The 20,090-nt window shown below is 39.2% G+C and overlaps 1 protein-coding gene across 2 annotated transcripts in view; it reads right to left on the reverse strand.

Annotated features, from left to right (window-relative positions):
• Positions 1–20,090, reverse strand: part of negr1 (neuronal growth regulator 1) — a 178,014-nt gene that overhangs the window by 80,094 nt on the left and 77,830 nt on the right. For both annotated transcript variants that reach the window (XM_084953027.1, XM_084953029.1), the window contains exon 3: positions 9,505–9,630. In XM_084953027.1, the coding sequence (XP_084809153.1) occupies positions 9,505–9,630 (126 nt within the window). The remainder of the gene's footprint in view (positions 1–9,504; positions 9,631–20,090) is intronic.

Below are 20,090 nucleotides of genomic sequence, written 5' to 3' on the forward strand. Positions count from 1 at the left end.
TTTCTATTGATCTAACCAAGAAGGGGCCTTTTCAAAGGGCAGAGAGGCCATTAGGCAGGTATCCCATCCTTGATATACATTTTGGAGATCATTTTATGTCCACTGCTCAACTAATAGACAACACAGAAATAAAACAATATATCCAAGCTCTACCGTTGGTGTAAGTAATGTAAAACTGTCAAGGGACGCAACATAAGTTGCATGTGAGCGCATGGTGAGAGATATTCGAGAAACTGACAGAGGCCTCTCTCACCTGAGGGAGATGTCACTCCAAGCAAATTAAAGAAATCACAGCAAGGTTAATTCCGTATTCAGTGCCAATCCTGGCTAAGTGCCGATGCGGTAAGCAATTTCCCACATTGTGTAGGGGAGCTGAGGGTACACTTCCTTCAGGGCTGCAATACACAGATAGGGCAGCCATCGCTGAAGAATCCATTATAGCATAGAGCAGCATTTTCTACATCAATTTATCCTTTAAACTCGTGAAAATGGAGAACAACCCACGCTGCTACATTGTGCACTGGTGCCTTCTGGCCCCGACTCAAGGTGTGGGCCAGAAGTAGGGGTAGAATCACACCATGTGCAGGGCTTGTCTGAAAAACAGGCTGTTAGTCTACCTTGATACGTAACCCCTACCCTGCTCCCTGGCTGTCAATCTGAGGCCGTTAAAATTCAGAGTGGAACTGGGCCAAAGGAGCCTTAAGTCATGTCTGATTGGATGTGCTGCCACCTCCGTGACCCGTAGAATTACCTCACCGCTACTTTCTGTGCTGACATATTTAGCCAAATGCGCTGAAGGCAGTGAAACACAATTTCAGGTGCTGGACTGGTTATTGGTTATTGGAGTGTGTGATTACACAATAGTTAGACAATGCTGAGAGTAACATACATCATTCAGAATATGAGCGACGAGACAAACAGAGTGGTCTCGGGAGAAAAACAAAATAATTAGTTTTACAGAGAAAAATCTTTTATTTATTTAGTGAATTAGCAGATTTGTATTCTGCTTGTGGCCAGGACGAGTGTGTTCACGCACAGATATACATGTGCGTGCTCATGTGCATTACTTGTACACTGTGCGTGTAAGTTTTCTTCCTATGCTAAGTTCTTTGTGATGAATAACTGAGTCTCGAGTCCCCCTTGTTGAACTGTAGCTGGTGGTTGTCTGCTTTGCAGAACTTTCACGGCAGAAGAAAGAGCACAGTGGAAGAAAAGTGCTAAACTGCTAGTGTTTCCCACACAGATTATATTTGGAGAGGCCACCCAGGTATAAAAACGATTGCCCGGGAAGTAAAGTCTGCATATGGAAAACGATGATTAGGCTCCAACAATTTGCAGAAGTTAATAAAATGTACCACAGAACAGCACAATTAAGAGATTTATTTGTTTACTTAATACGGCCCGGTAAGTTGTGCGTGTTCTACCAGATGAATCCTTTTATCACAGAGGGTTTAGGTTAAAAATAATAAACACTTTTTACTTTACAATTAAACCGGAACAAGCTGTAGTGTCCTGTTGTGTGGAGTCCACACCACAGCTAAACTGCTTATTGTTTAATTAGCTGTCTCTGTCACTGCAGAGCGTGGGACTGAATCAATCTGTCGAGCTTGGCACACACGGACACTTAACAATGAAATGAGTGTGTTAATATAAGGATAGAAAAAAGGATCATATTTTACATATTTATTAAGAATGGATGGCTTTTATGAGATGTGACTAAAATGCAAATTCAAAAGTAACAAATGCAGATGTCTGTTCAGAAATAGACACAAGGTAATCACAGTGACATAGTAATCCAATTTGAAAGAATCACTGATTACAAATGATCTCACCAACGACATCTGCGTTTGGAAAAAGAAAGGGTCAATTAGGGCGTGCAGTATACTACAGTGTACATACAGTACAAGGCTCATTTTCAAAAAGGCTCATTTTCAGAGTGTTTTTTTTTAAACAACTCTGGGAGCCTTCTTAGTTAACTGACTGAAAAAAAGGATAAATATATAACTGATTAATCATCTAGATTCCTCTAAGATAGAAAGCCAACATTCTCTGGTTCCAACCTCAATTCAATTCAATTTTATTTATCGTCCTCCATAATATATTGGCTGTTTGTTTTCTTTGCATCTATAAACTCGACATGTTTTTGCTAATCTATTAAGAAGAAAATAATACACTAATCAGTCTTAGTATATTAAAAGGCACTGTTTATATGTGGCTTTCAACTACATGTACCATTGAATAAAGTAGTAGTGTGTAACAGTAGCATATGCACCATGGCAAACAATCTAGTAGTCATCGTGTTAGGGCCACTACAATAAACCGCGAGCCCATTGAGCACCTCTTTAGTTAGCAACACTCAGTTCAACAGCTGAATGGGGAAGTGTTAGACACGGCTCCTGCTGCTGATACGTGAAATTTGAAATGCAGTGCCTAGCTCTTTATCTTTCACCTCCCATCGTGTTTAAAGCATGCCCAAATGTCAGCCCTTGAACTGCAGATCAGTTCAATGCAAACTATGACAAAAGAAACCCGGTTCTGAATGAGAGATCCCAGGTGAGCAGAACGACAAACACCTGCTAAGCCTTCCTTAAAGAGCTGCCAAATTTCAGCGTGACATGACAGGCACAACTCGAGGTTCGCAGCAGTGATATAAAGTCAAGTTTGAACAATTCATCACACTATTACATGCTAGAAAAACACTACAGCTCATGCTATTACCAAAAAGTCCCGTTAGATCTAGTTTTAACAGGCTGCAGTACTCACAACATAGTAAGCTGTGTCTGCAGAGCAGACCTGGGCAGAGGAAAGCCCATTGGCCACAACCGGCCTTTTGGTTGTCTCTGAGCGGCCCGTACGAGGTCAATGGAAAATTAGGAAATACAATACTACAAAATACAATTGAAAATAAACCCAGAATGGACATTGGTATTGGTATTTTCCCACCAGACCTTGCTGTCAAAATCAATAATAAAAATGAAACACATTGTTGATGTTGTTACTAAAACAGTAAACAGTGGCAAGGGGACAGGAGTCAGTTTGTTGCTCTTTTGAAGGAGCATGAGACCGAACATGGTGACATAGGCTACAACGTAGCTGACAGATGGTTTGGCTAAAGGGCTAAAATGTGCTGGGGACCTGAGAGCAGAAACTCAAGAGTTTTGTGGGAAGAAAAATGAGGAATTTGTAAAACTTGAGTTTGCCGTTCCTCACATTTACACCCCAGACAATGAACCTGATTATTTTACACTTACTTAAGCCTAAAACAGACTACTTCTTGTTCTCTTAAACTCTTAAACTACAAGCAAAACAGCAAAGACCGCTCTGTATGAAGTTAAAAATCTAAAAGTTTGCAAAAACATGCACATTTTGTTCACAGTTGTTTTTGCCTATATTGATTAATAATGATAAAATATTGGTACTATTACTATTCCTTCAATTGTAACATCTACTCAGTTGCAGCACAGAGATAAAATTAATATTGAGCAAAATTAAATTCTGCTATTGGCGAGCCTCCACAACAGTCCTAATTTCTCATGTGGCCCTATGGGAAAATCGGAGGACGGAGGATGCTGCTACCTGTTTCTTTACAGTGTGTCATGGAGAGATCATGCACTTACACTAAATGAAAAGGCAGAGCACATATAGCATTGGTACATGTACAGTAGTAGCAGGGGAAGAGAGAGAAAAACACTCCCAACTGAGTCCTATCATGAGAAACAATCAAATATGCGTTCTAGTATTCTAGTCAGCCTTTTCAAAGGTCACACTTCTATCCCATGGATTCAAATCTCAATGGAAAAGGCTTATCAAAGCAATTTTCCCAGCCATCCAGCCATCCACACAACCAAACCAGATTGAAACAGACTACATTAAAGGCTTTTTCACCCCACTTTCTGTGACCTATGAAAGAATGGTGAGGAAACAGCACCAGATTCCATATATAGGTAATACCCTGACAAGCAGCCATGCTGCCCCAATCTATCATGAGATTAGCGATAAAGTGGGTAAGTCAAGAGCTAAATTAGCAAAGACAGAGTTGCTTCCGGAAATACTGCAATGACATTTCCTGCCAAAAATCTTTCACTTGATTTAAACACACAAGTTGATTCAAAACAGTGTTTTAATGACACTTAAAGGGTACAAAGCCGAAAGCTGATCAAACTGATACACACTAAAATAAGCATCTTGCCACTATGTTTCTGTTTTTACTGAACTGCAGCCCTGAATTAGTTGGGGAGAAATCCTTGCTCAAGGGCACATCAACAGTGCTTGATAAGAGCAAGGGAAGCATGAAACATGTAGCTTTCACCAAAGGATAGAGGGCATGTGTTTTTTTAGTTATAAGCACCCTTATCATGCAGCAGTCCTCACAACCTCCTAAGGACTTCACTGTTAAGCACAATTTTCTCATGGCTAATTAAGCTATTACAGAAAAAGTCTTTAAAAACATTAAAGTCCACACATATTTGTTCTTCTCATAGCACGTCAACAATAATGATCAGTGTTTTTTCAAGTGCCTGCTTCAGCTCTCTCTAATGAAGAACATGCACTGACTTTCTATGAACCGATTTGAGCCAAATTATCATCTCAATAAACTGTTTATGGCCACACTTCACTGGATTCACAAAGTTTATTATTAGCTTGCACTTTGCTGGTTGGCAGGAAGGGGACAGAGGGGAAAAAATGCAAACACAAAACAGTCAGAGTGGGAATAGGAACCTGACAGTCAGTCAGAGCAATTTATCATTCTGTCAAACTTCACTGACTGCTGCAGCAGAACCATCTACAGTGCAAAAAAATCTCTGCCCACTACTCCAAAATGACTGAGTGTTGAGGAGAGGAAGGCCAGAAAACTATACCTGACATGTAGAAGTGTTTGTTATTAAACACACCTGCTTGGCTTTACGTCAATGAGGTAGCTAAAATAGCAAGAAATTTGTCCTGTGTCTGTAACAGTCAAACATAACAGATAAACTATTAGTGTGATTTGTAAAACATGTGCTTTAACAGTTAAAACACATTAAGTTTTTTCTTTTTGTTCCCGCCAGCTCTATCTACTGATAAACGAGTTCAGGATGGTCACTAGCTAACCAGTATACTTCCAGGGTTGTTCCTGTCCCAGTATAGTCCTAAACATGGCAGGAAATATAATCATCGTGAAATGAGTCCATGTTGCATTGTTTGATGGAAATGTATTCCTATTCCTGTTATTTGTGACTTTTATTAAATAAATTAATTTACATTCAACTTCAACAAAACACAGCGATGTGGAAAAGAAAAGAAAATGCAACATTATCAAAATCATACATGAGTTATAGGATAAAAATAAACAACTATTCAGTAAAAAAAAGTTTTAAAATTGTCCCTGGTCTCCAAAAAATTTCAAGTTTTTTTGTTTGTTTGTTTTTTATGAGAGCTTTTTACCATCTGGCTCTTTACAGTCAAATAACCTTATTTAACAGGATATACTAGAATATGTTTCTGTGCTTTATTGATCAAAAACGCACTTGTTATTTATACTTTACATTGCTGCAGCAGACAGTTTCACCCTCTGTCAGAACTCCCTTTCTGCTCCTCGGAAGCTTCAGTTTGAACAGTAGTTAGGAACATAACCAACATGGATCGCTAAAGAACGCTAACAACATGGTACAATATAACAATAAACTTTAGCGACTTTCTCACCGAGAAGTCATTGTACATGTTAGTAAAGCCCAAATGGATAAATAAACTAATTAGCATTATAATGCAAACTCCTTTATAATGATCCTGCAGCGTCCGTGGAATCACACTGCAGCTCCAAATTGGTAATTAATTTCCTCTGCTACCCAAAATAACTCTTGTTTACAAGCAGCCAACCTGCTGCAACTGTCTCAGCAATAATCCTTGCATTCAGTTTTTTAATGTGTCTATAGTATTATGTAACACAGCATGCATGTACATACTGCAAATAATAGTTGGTGTGATGATCACTGCAGTGAGAAGCATAGCAAATGTAAGAGCAAGGTATGGTGTGCTGCATCATTACAGTAACGTTAATGCTAATTTACCGAGATCAAATGACCTGATTACAGATGTACGCCATCTATAATCCAGATCCCTTCCCAGACGCCTTGACCCCCACTCACATGAGTCACATGATATGGTGGGGTTCACCTGAAACCTTGGCTGATTGTGACCCACACCTGTTTTTACACCTTGGCTCATGTGATTAGGCAGAGGATCAATAGGGGGTTCATGACCCTCTTAGGGACACTCCCAATAGGGCTTAAAATCTGGGACTCTCCACCAGTTACGCTTAGAACTGAAGAAGCTTGTCAGATGAAACATCTTCAAGAAACTTAAAGAAGACCAAATGCGTTTCTTTCCGAGCTCCTTAGACTTCGACAAAGAAGCAAAGCAGAACCATGACAAGACATGATGCCACTGTCAAAAATGTGGGATTTAAGCCATTTACCGTTGTTACCAACTCTGTGGCCATAAAAAACTCCCTCAGACAGCTCTCCATGAACCTGGTTCTTTACAATGAAGTGTCTTGAGCTGACTGTTGTTGTGATTTGGCGTTACATAAATAAGACTGAATTAAACTGAACAGCTGTATTTGCCACCACACACATCTGATCCATATGAGGCTCACGGCCCACTTCATTGAGACTACTGCACTTCATGTTCCTTTTGGTACCACTGGAGAAGAAGCAATTATAGTCTAGATGTAGTTTTTAGATTTTATTTTGCATTGATGACATTTTTATGTTTTTGTAGCTGATCATAGAATTTTAGTTTTCAAGTTTGTTTGTGTTCTTCTGTAAAACTTGAATCTTTTCAGTTTCAGTTTATTAGATGTACTCGTGTTGTTTATTTAAAATGTAGTTGAACATTGTTGTCATGAATATATATGAACTTTAAGCTTGTCAGACACAGTGACTGGACACATATTGTCATATGTATCCATAATGACTGACATTAAAAATGTTGTGATAAGACGTTTTTCCATATTGCCAAGCCCTAACTAAATCTTGCCAAGCATAATTCACAAAAGATTGATTTTTTTATTACTGTATTTTTTATGTGTGTGCTGCATATTTGTACCTTTTATTTTCTACAAGCATGCTATCTATTCACAAAGTCTCTTAAATAAGCCTCTTGGTTGGAAAGAAATCCCCCAACAGTCCCCAAAGTTGCCCACAAAATGTTCCCAAGTAAAAAGAGCGATTGTTATGATCATTTCAACACGTGCCAAGGCTTACTTTACATGTCTAGACCCCCATCTGTCTCATTTTATAAATGACTTAACAGAGCTGTAGTTTTGACTATATTTATACCCTGGAAGTAATTACCTTATATGTGCAGAATTCATGAATCAATTTGCAATTACAGTCCCAGCACTGTTAGTTTTTAAAGTCTGCTGCTGTTTGACAGATCATTCACAAATGAGGTAAATATTCCCATATGCTCTGATAGCACATTCAAATTGGCCATGCACTGGTTAAAGCATGCTCTGCATATCCAAGGGATTTAATGGAATTCCATCGATAGGTAATTAGCCTATTACAACCTTTCAGTTGTACCACATCCTTTGGTCAAATCACCCTTACTAGAACTGACTCAAAGATCCCATGGCAAACGGCTTCTTTTCTGATGTGCTGGGAGACAGTCTGTGATTACATTTAGTCCTGGGCCCTTTCATTTGACCAGCATATCATTTCTTCCCTGGCATACTTCAAAGTGTGGACACTTCAAAGTAGAATGAGTGACTGCCACTCGGACTCTGAGGATGGCTCTTTTGATCATCCTCTGAAAACTCCTCTAATGCAATCAGGGCAAGCACGCCAGAGAGAAGGATTTGACAGCCATAAGATAAATGCAGTAATCCTCATAGCTATCAGATAAGCACAGCATGCTCTAATCCATTAATATGAAAATGAGGGAGGACTCAAAGTGGCTGGGTGGGGGCTTCGGAGCAACAGTTAAACACTTTGGAATAAGTCTTCAAAGGAAGGATTCAGAATTTAAACTATTTAATGATCTATGTGTGTGTGTGGGGGGGGTGCCCAGGATAACAGCTTCCTACATCATAACACTAAATTATTTTGTTAATGCACTTACAAGGTGCAAGAGCAAATCTGATGTCTACCTGCAGTGATGTGAGTTAAAGTCTTCCAGCAACTCTTGAGCAACCATCAACCTGCTTTTATAGCAGTCCTCAGTTTTAACCTCTGCATCCTGTTTTATTACATTTGACCCTGAGTTTCTGTTTATGCTCTCCTGTTATTAAGATGTTTGTGTTTACGGCATCGTTCAGATACTCTATTATTCTAGTCTTGGTTATGGTTATATTGAGTCTTTCTGCTTTTACTTTATGTTTCCTACTGATACCTTTCAGTTTTGCAATCCGCTGGTTTGACTCTTACTTTTGGTAGTAATAGTTTGCTCAGAGTTTTTCCTGTCTTCTGTTCTCCCCGTCTCATTTTTCTCATGGTGCCTAGTCCACTGTCATTGACTCTGACTCTTCTTGACTCTGAGTGTTTGTCTTTATTTTATTTTGAAGGGTTTTTTTTATCATTCTTATTGACATGAAATGCATTATATGTTTCCAGGATAGTGTTCTGATAAAGGTCAAAAAGACTGACGACTCCATCAGATCACCATCTGGAGTACGTAGGGGACCAGGGAGAGACCACCAACCAACCTTCACACAGCAGTAATGTATGTCAGGTGGTACAGTGTGTTAAACTGTCAGAATTCAGCATTTAGCGCTTGGTCAGATGCTGCGAAAGTTTTAAATGTCCACAAAATGCAGCAATTAGCGTCAGATTGCAATTGTCATGGCTATAATGTTAGCCAGTGCAAGCATGCCTAACAATATATATGGAACATTTTAGCCTTTTGACCCATAGGCTAAAATTCTTAGCCCTTGCAAACATTTTACAATTGCAATGCTAGCCTGGAAAAGAAATGACAATGTGCCACCTCCTCCTTCTTCAGCATGTAAGAATAGACAAGAACCCTTGTAGGCATATGCTTTCTCTGTCAGAATTGCTGCCTCAGTGCATACACTCCGTACACTACCTATGGTACTAAAAAAAAAATCACTCTTTCAGACATTTGGAGTTGGAAGGAACTGTAAGTATTGGTTCTAGTGGGGTGTGTCAATGTGAAGTCTGTAGCTGCTCATTTGCTGATTGCTTTAGTTGTAAAGGTAGATGCAGACTTGGCTTCTGTCTGTCCCCCAACTTTGTTTTTTGAAGGAACTCAGTTGTTCCATCTGACCACCTGCTCTTCTAATGCAAATCCATCCAATCACATTTATCTCCTATTCTATCTCTCTATCCTCTTGCTATTTCTTTATCTGCAACATTACTAGAAGTAATCTGTCCTGTTCATACAATCACCTATTGATCCTTTCCGTGCTTCCCCATTACTGCTTTCAATTCAGCTATCCTTCTATCCATTTATCCATCCCTCCATTCATTAGCATTGGGTATGTGAGAGGTGATGTGAACTCACCTAATGGGGTTATGTGTCTCCAGGTAATGGTTGGCTCAGGTTTCCCACTGGCTGTGCAGATGAGAGACACATTGCTGCCCTCGTTTACCGTGATGTCAGGGGAAATGTCATATATCTTGGGAGGAACTACAAAAAAAAAAAGAAAAAGAAAGGAAAGGGAGAACATATAAACAAGATTAGCATTTCAAAGTGAAATATGATTCCTCCAGCAATATCATCTATATGTACGATTAAATTAGAGAGGAAATCAGTGTATGATGAATAATACAGTAAGAACAGTAAGAAGAATATATGTTTCGGTAAATGCTCCTTCACTTTACTGTTTGCATAAATCCCACATTACATGTCATATTCAGACCCCATGAGTCTGACATTGTCACCTTGTTAGATATTCAGAGTGGGCGTAAGGGGAGTGTGACTTTCCCCTTGGCAGTTACTCCTATTCAACTGCATCAGTGACTATCACAGTCATGACTGAGGCTACACTGGGTAGTGCACACTTAGTATAGGTTAAGCAGGTTTAAACAAAGAAGCAGACAGTCTGATCAAAATAAACGGAGGCACAGTCTAAGACAGGCTAAATGTTAGCGGTGGAGGAAAGAAATGAATACAGCATAGCGTGCATGGTGATAGTGTATTGTTACTGAGATACCAAATATCAATATTTTATTAAACTGAATATGAACAAGAGGGCTAATCTTATGCACCACCATCCTGAGATAACATAAGCTAAATAAACTTGACACACTTGACAACCTCCTAACCTCCTCGGTGTAAGCTAATAACTCCATTCCATGAGTAAAAATAGGATACCAAATCTATTAAACTAAAAACGAAGCAATATTTGATATTCTGTGACCGAGGGCTTGAGTGTGTTGCACACTCACGATACTTTTTATCCATAAGGCGATTGCACGCCTCATAGGAGGACTTTTCTGCAAACAGTCACAGTCTGACTTGCACTGATTGCAATCACTCAAATTGCCAATATGTTGCCATCACACTAAATGAGTCTTTGTCACTGAGTGCAACTCAAGGGAACTCGCCTCAACTGACCACCAGCTGGTTGTACATTAATATAGAACCGGAAGGTTGCCCAGCACAAATGTAATGGTTAAAATGGAAATTTCTGTTAAATGCAGATTTAACACCATCAGATATGGAATTTCTAACAATTTATCACAGTTAATTGCTCTATTATAGAAAACAAATTCCATGTAATTGCCAAATTGACCGCACTGAATTGCAGACTGATGTCAGACTAAGGCTAACTCCGTCTTATGTTAACATTTACAGCAGGCTTTAGTGTTTGGTATTTGACAAGTCTATCCTGGCCTATCCTGTCAAATAGGGATTGATGTAGGAGACGCCCTGTACAGCTCACCAATCAGAGACAGACAATTAACGTCAACGTGTTTGTACTGGAACATGGACACTCCACACAGAGGGGCCCCAGCCAGGAGGCTGGTGGATCTAAACTAGCCAAATGGGGCTATGAGTCAACAGTTTGCCCATGATTAGCTCACCTCTCGCTAAAAAGAATCAATCTGGCAACTTATTGTATGACATCCTCTGTTGTATAAGTATATCGAGGTCCCAGTATATGTATATCGAAATATGGAAATAATTCTTAGATATTTTTACAAAAACATGAACAGGCTTTAAACAGATCTTGTCTTCCTAGAATCACTACTGTATAACATCTGGTGGTGATATACTGATATAATGATTGAGGGTAAACAGAAGTTAACTAATGTGCTCTCACAGCCAAAAAATGAATGACAGCACAAAGTGTGGCTCAACTAAAAAGTTCTAAATGTGAATAACAATTGAATCCACTTTGACACTTTTTCATCACAGACACTGTGACACACTGCAGATAGATGTCTCCTAATGGCTCATGTATCACGGTACCTTTGTTACTTTGGGAAATACTTCATGATGGTATTGTAAGTTACTATGCGTAGCCCCTAAAACCAAACTCCCCAAAAGTAAGTAATTCATAGATCTGTAGCCGGGCTTAGAGGGTGTTTATCATCAATTTGGGAAAAAAAATATATTGACGGCAGCTCATGAGAAGTCCCTGCTGGACATCACTTACACATATAATTGGAAAGTTTCTGTGCACTTAAATCCTCTTGGAGCTTTGATGTTAAAAGCTTCAGTATTTAGGGTGCTTAAAATGCAGAGAGAAACACATGAAGCCATCCACAAAGGCCTTTGCACGCATTTGAATAAGCACACATGCAGGTACATGTGCATGTGCGCACACACTGCTGCCAGCTTATGAGACACTATTTTAATCTGCAAGATTTGAATCTCGGCGGGGGCTTTTCTGCAGTGGACTGTGTTATACAGTAATGGATTCTCAGTCATCTGGGTCCAACTATTCAACTATTCTACCCTCTGATCCTGCCTGATGCCTGCTAAAAACACAACAAAGGAAAAGTTGATTCAACAATGTCTAGAGTTCCCCCCTTTAGGCCCACCAACACATTTTAGTCACATGGTCTTTTGTGTCATTGAACTTTCACTTCAGCATCAATTTCTCCCCTTCACTCTGTTATGAGTATACAAAGGGCACTGCAAAGAATTTAAACGCAAGCAAAACCTGCAACTTATAAACAATAAATGAGTTTCTTTAGTGTACAGAAAACAATCTGTGGCTTGGACAAAGTAAAAGTATAAAGCTAATAACGGAACTCCGATGACCAACATTAAGGCCATAAACAACATGCTATAACTTTAACAAGGTTATATGTGTCCCACTTGTGTATTAAGAGCAAACAGCCAATCGTCACATACAGGATGGGTTATGAAAAAAGCAATCGGTTTTATAACCCTGCGATTTAAATGAAACAAACAGCACTGTATGAATCAGAAGTGGTACCACCAACCAGCAGCCTGCACTGACCCAGGCATAACCAACCAATGAAACAAGGGAATGCCCATGAAAACATTTGCAGTGCTGCTGTTTTTTGTTGAGGGATGATAGGCGTCGCTTTTGATCAACAGATCTGGATCTAAATGAGATGAAAGTGGCGGCCCTTCTGTGGGAGAGGACCGGAGGCGATGTTGAATCTAGGTTATTGCTTGTCAGACTCCTGTGTTTGCTTGCTGTAGGACCCCAGTGTTGACACATCTCCTCAGTGTCTGATAGCACAAAATTGAAAATGTTGGGGTTGTCTACTGATCCTATCTCTCTTTGGCAGGGACTGAGAGGTTTTCAAAGGTTTAGATGAAGAGCCCACAGTTTTTCAGCTCAGAGCTGCTGTAGCACAGTGGCTTTACTGTATAACAATGCTTGCTCCAGTTAAGAATAACAACCGATGCTGTGAAACAGAATAAAAGATCAATACGTACCAGTCAAACTTTAGACACTGAGTGAAAAACTTTTTATCATTATGGAGCTGCGGTATCTGAACAACTGAACAGTAATTTATTCACCAGACAATAGTCCATGTTTTCGATTCATGCCTTTTAAATCTATTACAGTAACTACCCAAAGGCCTTTTTATAATTGTAAGTTTGCTCTATTACCTCTAGTATGGAGGGAAAAACTACTATAATGAATAATTAAATGTATACAACACTGAATGCATTCAAGTAATATATTTAAAAAATGTAGGTACATATGATTATTTAAAGCCATGAAAAGAAGAAGAAAGAAAGCACATCCTCTTTCAGTTCTAAGGTTTTACATATCAAGACATGATAGAAATAATTTGATAACTACACCCTCAGATCAACTCCAAAACATGACATATTACATTGTGCCATTATTTATTTAACAGAAACTAAGCCAAATGCATAAGCATAAGTGTGTGGAATATTAGATACACCCTTACTGCTGCTTTAGGAATTAAGAGGTTAAGTAGCAGCCAGGTGGATTAACTGATCATCAGCAAGTGTGAGCACCTCTACAAAAGGAGACGTTTTGTCAGTTTACTGGTCTGGAGCACTCAGGTGCGTGTTAACACAATGCCAAGAAAGAAAGACATCAGCGATGGTCTTGGAGAAGCAATTGTTGCTGCCCATCAATCGGGCGAGGTTATGAGGCCATTTCCAAACATTCTCAAGTGAGAAAGATTATTTACAAGTGGAAAACATCCAAGACAGCTGCCAATCTCTCTAGGAGTGGACATCGCACCATCCCAGCAAATTCATTCAAGTTCATGACAGTACAATTAGAAACAGACTGAATAAGTATGGCTTGTTTACAACGGCTGTCAGGAGAAAGCATCTTCTCTCTAAAAAGAACATGGCAGCACAGCTTAGGTTTGCGAGGTTGCGTCTGAACAAACCACAAGACGTCTGGAACAATCTCCTTCGAACAGACGAGACCAAAGTACAGATGTCTGGCCATAATGCACAGTACCACGTCTGGCAAAAACCAAACACAGCCTATCAGCACAAACATCTCATACCAACTGTCAAGGAGGGGTGATGATTCGGGCTTGTTTTGCAGCCACAGGCCCCGAGCACGTCACTGAGTCCGCTATGAACTCCTCTGTATACCAAAGTATTCTGGAGTCAAATGTGAGGCCATCTGTCAGGCAGATAAAGCTTGGCTTGAACTGGGTCACGTAGCACCAGCAATTCTACAACTGAATGTGAAAAAGAAAAGTCAGTGTGTTATCCAGCCAAAGTCTGGACCTTGAAATCCTTAGTGAACTAAATTGACACTGTAAAGAGGAGTGGGCCAAAATTCCTCCACAATGCCTTTGTACAGAAAATGATTGCTTTTGTAGAAAACTGGTTCTATAAGCTTCTGAATCACAGGGTGCACTTAGTTTGTTTGGCTTCATTCTTGTTAAATAAGGTGTAATATCACAGGTTGGTGTTTATCTGAATTTGTATCTACTTCATTTTAAAACCTGCTTTTATTATGTCCTGACATGTAAAACCTGTTTTTACATTTGCATTAATTATTCTATGTAATCATCATTAGTTTTGAATTTTAAAAGCATTTCATCTTTTATCTATTTATTTGGGGAACAAGTTCCTTTGTATTTTCCTGGTTTATTTGCAAAAACTCCATTTCTGCTTAACTATACAAATGAGAGGGGGTGCCACTCAAAATGTGTAATAAGGTCAACTCTTCACCTTTTGGTGTTAAATAAGTTAAACTCTTATCACGGACAAATGGGGAAATCACTGAAAGCATGTGTCATGTTTTGTCTCACTACAGCGGCCCCTCAGCAGCTTTTTAAAGAGGCAGATATGGGGGAAAGTTTACATAACTGCAAATTTATTTTAGTTTAATAATGCAATGCTGCTATTAAGTATGAAGTGTTTATTGTGTAGGGAATAGGAAACGAGTGATAGCGTGACAAAATATGACTTTGCCATCTGTTGTTTCTCCTGTGCAAAAAAAGCTAAAAACTAAAATCCTAAATAATATCTTACATGTTTTTTATTAAGTGGGAGTCTTGTTGCTAGGTTACAGTGCAAAGACTTTGCAATTTGTGTTGCTGAGGGGTCCGTATGATGGACACAGGACTGAACGGGTTGTGTATTTGCCTGCGAGTACCCTTTCCTACAAATGTTTTAGTGATGAAGCTCGTGTTAACAAGAGCACGAGTCTCATACTGACATGTGACTCGTGTTAATACAGAAAAACATTTGTATGTGTCGGTGGTAACTTATATGAATATATAGCTAATGACTTTATTTTCTTATTGTTACAGTCAAAAGAAAGTTGTTATTTTCATTGATGCCATTTATATTTATTTTCTCTGGACCATCCTGTCCTTCAGTGTGCATTAGAGCCCAATGACATACCAGCTGATATAAGGTATCTGCAATGGCTGATCAACCAACATTTAAAAAGTAAAGAGGATATGACAGAAACACCCTTCAAATGCTCCATTGACACACATAACATGCTGTAGTTATGAGTGATAGACAAGTAATTCGTCCACTCTGCATCTTACTTGTTGGAAACGCCTGCCACAGTTGTAATCAGAGTGTAAAATCCAAGACTTGGTGTGACAATAAAAGATTATCAAAGGTTTTAATTTTAAAGATTTAAAATACATTTCATATTTTTTGCAAGTGTGCATAAATAGCTACACAACACAAACATGAGGGAAGTTTATGTTTCATGTCTCTAACAGAAAAATATATTGAACAATATATTGGATTTTTTTAATATGAGTCTAGATATTGTTCTTCAAAGTCCTATATCGGTTCGACTGCACTGTGTATATGTGGAAAGCATAAAAGGAGACGGGCAAAGTTCCATAACCTTCCATGTGCATGCATAAAAAGCTAAAGATCAGGACAGAGCCAGTCAGAGTAGCCTCCAATGGTAACAGATGAAAGTAGCTGACCTCCAAAGCAGCAGAAGCACAGCAAATATAGTCAAGCTAAAGCATTTTAAATAGAATGCCTGATGTGGGCTGGCACTGAGATCATCTTATCTGGTGGGACTATAGCTCAACTTTCTTTGTGGCCCATCTGGACTCATGTGGGTGAATGCTGTAGTGGATATTTATGACATTTTTGCTTTTATTAGAAAAGTGAGAAAAACAAAATAATGGACATAGTGACCATGAGGACACCCACCAATAAGTGAAGTCCCTTTATGAAGCCTAAAGCTGAGAGTATTTGAAACCTGGACCAGAAGAACAGGCTAACGAGGTGTAATTGACAAGTCATTAAATAATGTGCATATTCTTGAAAATCCTCCTCGCCGACTCTGAGAATGTCACAAAAGGGACAATTTCCCTGCTCAACTGAAGTGTTTGTGCAACCAAAAGAGTTGCTGGCCATTAAAAAGCAGCAAATGACATGTAGTAAAGCTCCAGTCAGCAGGAATTAAACTGGACATATATTATGGGTCCCAGTCCCACGACTACTTGGCTGCTCCAAATCAGCACAAACGTAAGCATCCAGTGAGGTTAATGATTGGAATGTGTTATGGTCTACCATTATCTTATTTTACAGCACAATAGATGTCTCATAACATAGTAATGGAGAAATATGGTGCAAAAATGTGCATTCAGAAATACAGCATCCAACCACAGTGAGAATTTTCTACATTTCTATCTTTATTATTTACACAAAAAGAACTAAAAGCCTCCTCGGGCAACAGCAGTGATGGCGATCTTCCTCTCTGAGGTAAAATGACACCACGGATTCTTCAGGCATTATATCGAATGTAAGCGGCAGTATCAAGGTGCTCTTACAATGTTAGTCCAACACTTCAGAAGCCAGAATCGTCAATACCTTGACCCAATCAACACTTAGTAATGGCAGCCAGTGTGCTGGAGGTGATTAATTTCATCTCGTTTTCACAACACTATAACGCAGTTACTCCAAGGTAACATGACCAGCCATAGCACATCATGGTTTAAAAGACAGGTTAAAACACCGCTGATGAGTTTGAAGATTTTCTGAAAATCCCTTCCCTCTATTTCAGAATAACGCGGTAGCCGCTTCTAACTGTAGAAAACTTAACTCAGTGACATGGAAGTAAAGATAAATCTTACTATACTGATCACAGTGTATGTATATATGTACTGTAACTCGTCCTTAAAAGGTCGGGCCCGCTGAACAAAGTTTTGCAACAACGTCACAGCAATTACAAAAGCTATATATTTAAAAAATATATAATTATTATAAATCCAGTTGGGTTTTTTTGTATATATAATGCACACATCATCCTCCCCCTGTGAATGCAACATTAAGTTCTATGATTTTATTTGTTTCATGTGCTATGTTCAACATAAATAAAAAATACAACCACTTGCTCAAAGCTGGTTAGAGGAAAACTAGTCAAAACTAAGGTGGACATTCATATAAAAGTTCCTCCCTGCTGAGATAAGACGTCGCTGGAATTCTTAGTTGTTAAATTCTTGGTTAACACATTGAAAGCCTGTGAAGTTTGGTACTGTTACTGTTCCCTGGGTGCCTCTCTCTGAGTGCTCCGTATCATCCCTTTTCCACCTCCTCCAACTCTAACATCAGAAACAGTCATGACTGTGCGACCCCTTCAACAGCAGAACAATATAACCCTTCCCTCGATACCAACATCACCAGCTTGTTGTTTTCTTTAGGCGCTAATTCATTAACGATGCTATGATTGTCATGTTTGCCCATTCCTCTCTAATTTCCCTTCTCTAGCCCTGCGGGAGGTGCTGAGCACAAGCTGCCACAGCTGATCTGGGTGGCATCATCTCCCTCCTAGCAGATGCCTCAGGTGAATAAATAAAACTGTAATGACGCCACCTTGAATTACGGAAATGCTTACAGCTGCACTATTATAACACGGGGGTTTTCATCTGGGGCTGAGAAGCGGGATGCACGCTACTGGGCTCTTCCATGAGTTCTGACAGGCCTTTCCACGATGACTTCTGCTACTAAATTGCAGGACCCAATTACTGGCTAAACCTACTGCCATCAAGCTTTCCAATTAGAGCACAGAGGGGAACCCTGGCCACTAGCTGTAATGGACGGCAGCACGGGCGATGAGTCACAGGAAGCTGAGAGAAAGAGGGAAAGAGAGGGAAGGACAGGCAAGAAGGAAAAGAGTGCCATCCTTTATTTTCCACTGCCAGTGTTGAAATAGATGAAGATGTTGTGACTGCTCAAGACAACGCAATGTAATAATCTTACAGAAACAGAGAGGCTCTTTCATTGGAGGACACCTTTTTTTAATCATTGGCCTGAAGAAATTTGGAAGTGAATTAGGGGAAGATTTACTCTATACAATGACAGGGAAATCTTAAAATATGTTTTTAAAACTCTAAAATTACCTGCTCCCAAATTTCCCCAAACTTAATAATGAAACATAAACCCCATAAAAGTATACTGAAGTTTCTTGGATGTAATATATACCTCTATAATGTGACAGCTATTCCTGAAGGTTTTCAATTACATTTCCCCAAAGCATGCAGCAAAAAAAAAAACCCTTCCACTCTGTTAATTAGGTGTCAGACACGGAGACTAAACATAAACAGTGACAGATTATATTACGCAAAGGGATTACCTCCATTTGCAGTGTCATAAAGCATTCACAGATAATTTGTAACACTTAACTTCGGGGAAAGTTCATCCAAACAGAAAGAGAAACATGTCACTATTTGATATGACATTTTTCCTGCTGCTTTTGAGAGAAGAAAAAATAACTTTAGTGTAAGGAAAAGGCTCGACCACACAACCTATCATGTTTGTTCCCATAGGGATAAGTGCCTCATGTGTAACATCATCATTTAAAGGCCCTCAGAATCAATTAGTTGATTTTTAATGTATTATACACAAATCTTAAAAAGCATGTCTAATAAATCAGAGTTGATAGATACTGAAGGTGCAGTATGCATAAAGAAAGGAAAATGGTATAATTTCAAAGTAAAGTTGTCCTCTTGCCAGTCTCCCTTCTCTGTTCTTCGTTCCTTCAGCCTAATGAGCAGCAGCATATACATCCATATATATATATACAATCCAGCTTTTTATGAAGCTAAATATTACCTAAGTCTGCCTTGGCTGAGGCCAAGTGTGACAACTACAGTGACTGCCAGTGCTGGAATAAACAAATTTTACTGCAGGATTTTCCATCATTAAATAAGGCTTTCCACCATCTAAAGGGTTGGTGCAAGCTTCAGTGCCAATGGGGATGCTCTACTCAGCTGTGATGAATTGTTTTCCTACACGTCTGTCATTGGTTCTTCAGCTGGCAGGTGAATGAGGACTTCTCAGATTGAAAGGGCAGCACGGGAAATGGGTCATCTGGGTCCCTTTTTTTTAAACGTTTTGCTGTCACACATAGTTTAGAAAAGATTTTTAATTTTATATCCCCAAATTAAGTATGAACAGTCTGAATGGGTCCTCACCATAAGACCAAACCTATGAATTATTGAAATTAGTAAAATGAAAAGAAGCTATTCTGCACAAGAAGCTGTACTACTTTTCAGCACTACTTTAACATGAAATTTAACTGTGAAGAAGGTCATGCACAGTGCTGGTCGATAGAGGCACTGTCTCTTTTAGATTATTAAATAAATGTATGTATGGGATGTTTTTATTTATTTATTCTACTGGATTTGTGTTTTTCAGCAGTGGCAGTGTTGGAGGCTCTTCACTTACTCTACTGCTCCTATTTCTTTTTTTAAAGAGTCTGGCCAGTGTTCAGTTAGCCTTCAATGCTGAAGAAGCCTCTCAGATGAGAGTTGAAATGTCTTCATGAACCTAAAAAAGAAGTCCAGTTGCTTTCAACTCAAGCTCTTCAGACTACCATGACACGAGAGCCCGAGAACCTACACGGACACTCTGGCTAATGAAATCCAGCATCTCATCTGAAGGGAATGCACTTGCAGATCAGCCAACAAGAACTAGAAATGACTATCGAATATCGAGAAGTCGTCATTAAGTTTAGGACTATAACTACGAGGCGTACAATAAAATGTGTCCGACTCAGCAAGATTAGATACGCAGGACAAATATGTAGAGTCAAAGACAACTACTGCTGTTAAAAAAAAGTCGTCAAATAATACATGAACACAAGGTCAGGCATAAACGACAGCCCTCAAAGCTAGCATGTCAGAATTCTGCAAGAACTTGAGCAGTTTGGGGTCAAAGGTAAT

The sequence above is a fragment of the Perissodus microlepis genome, chromosome 15 (genome assembly GCF_051167445.1).
Source record: "Perissodus microlepis isolate ML-2025 ecotype Zambia chromosome 15, ASM5116744v1, whole genome shotgun sequence".
NCBI lineage: Eukaryota > Metazoa > Chordata > Actinopteri > Cichliformes > Cichlidae > Perissodus > Perissodus microlepis.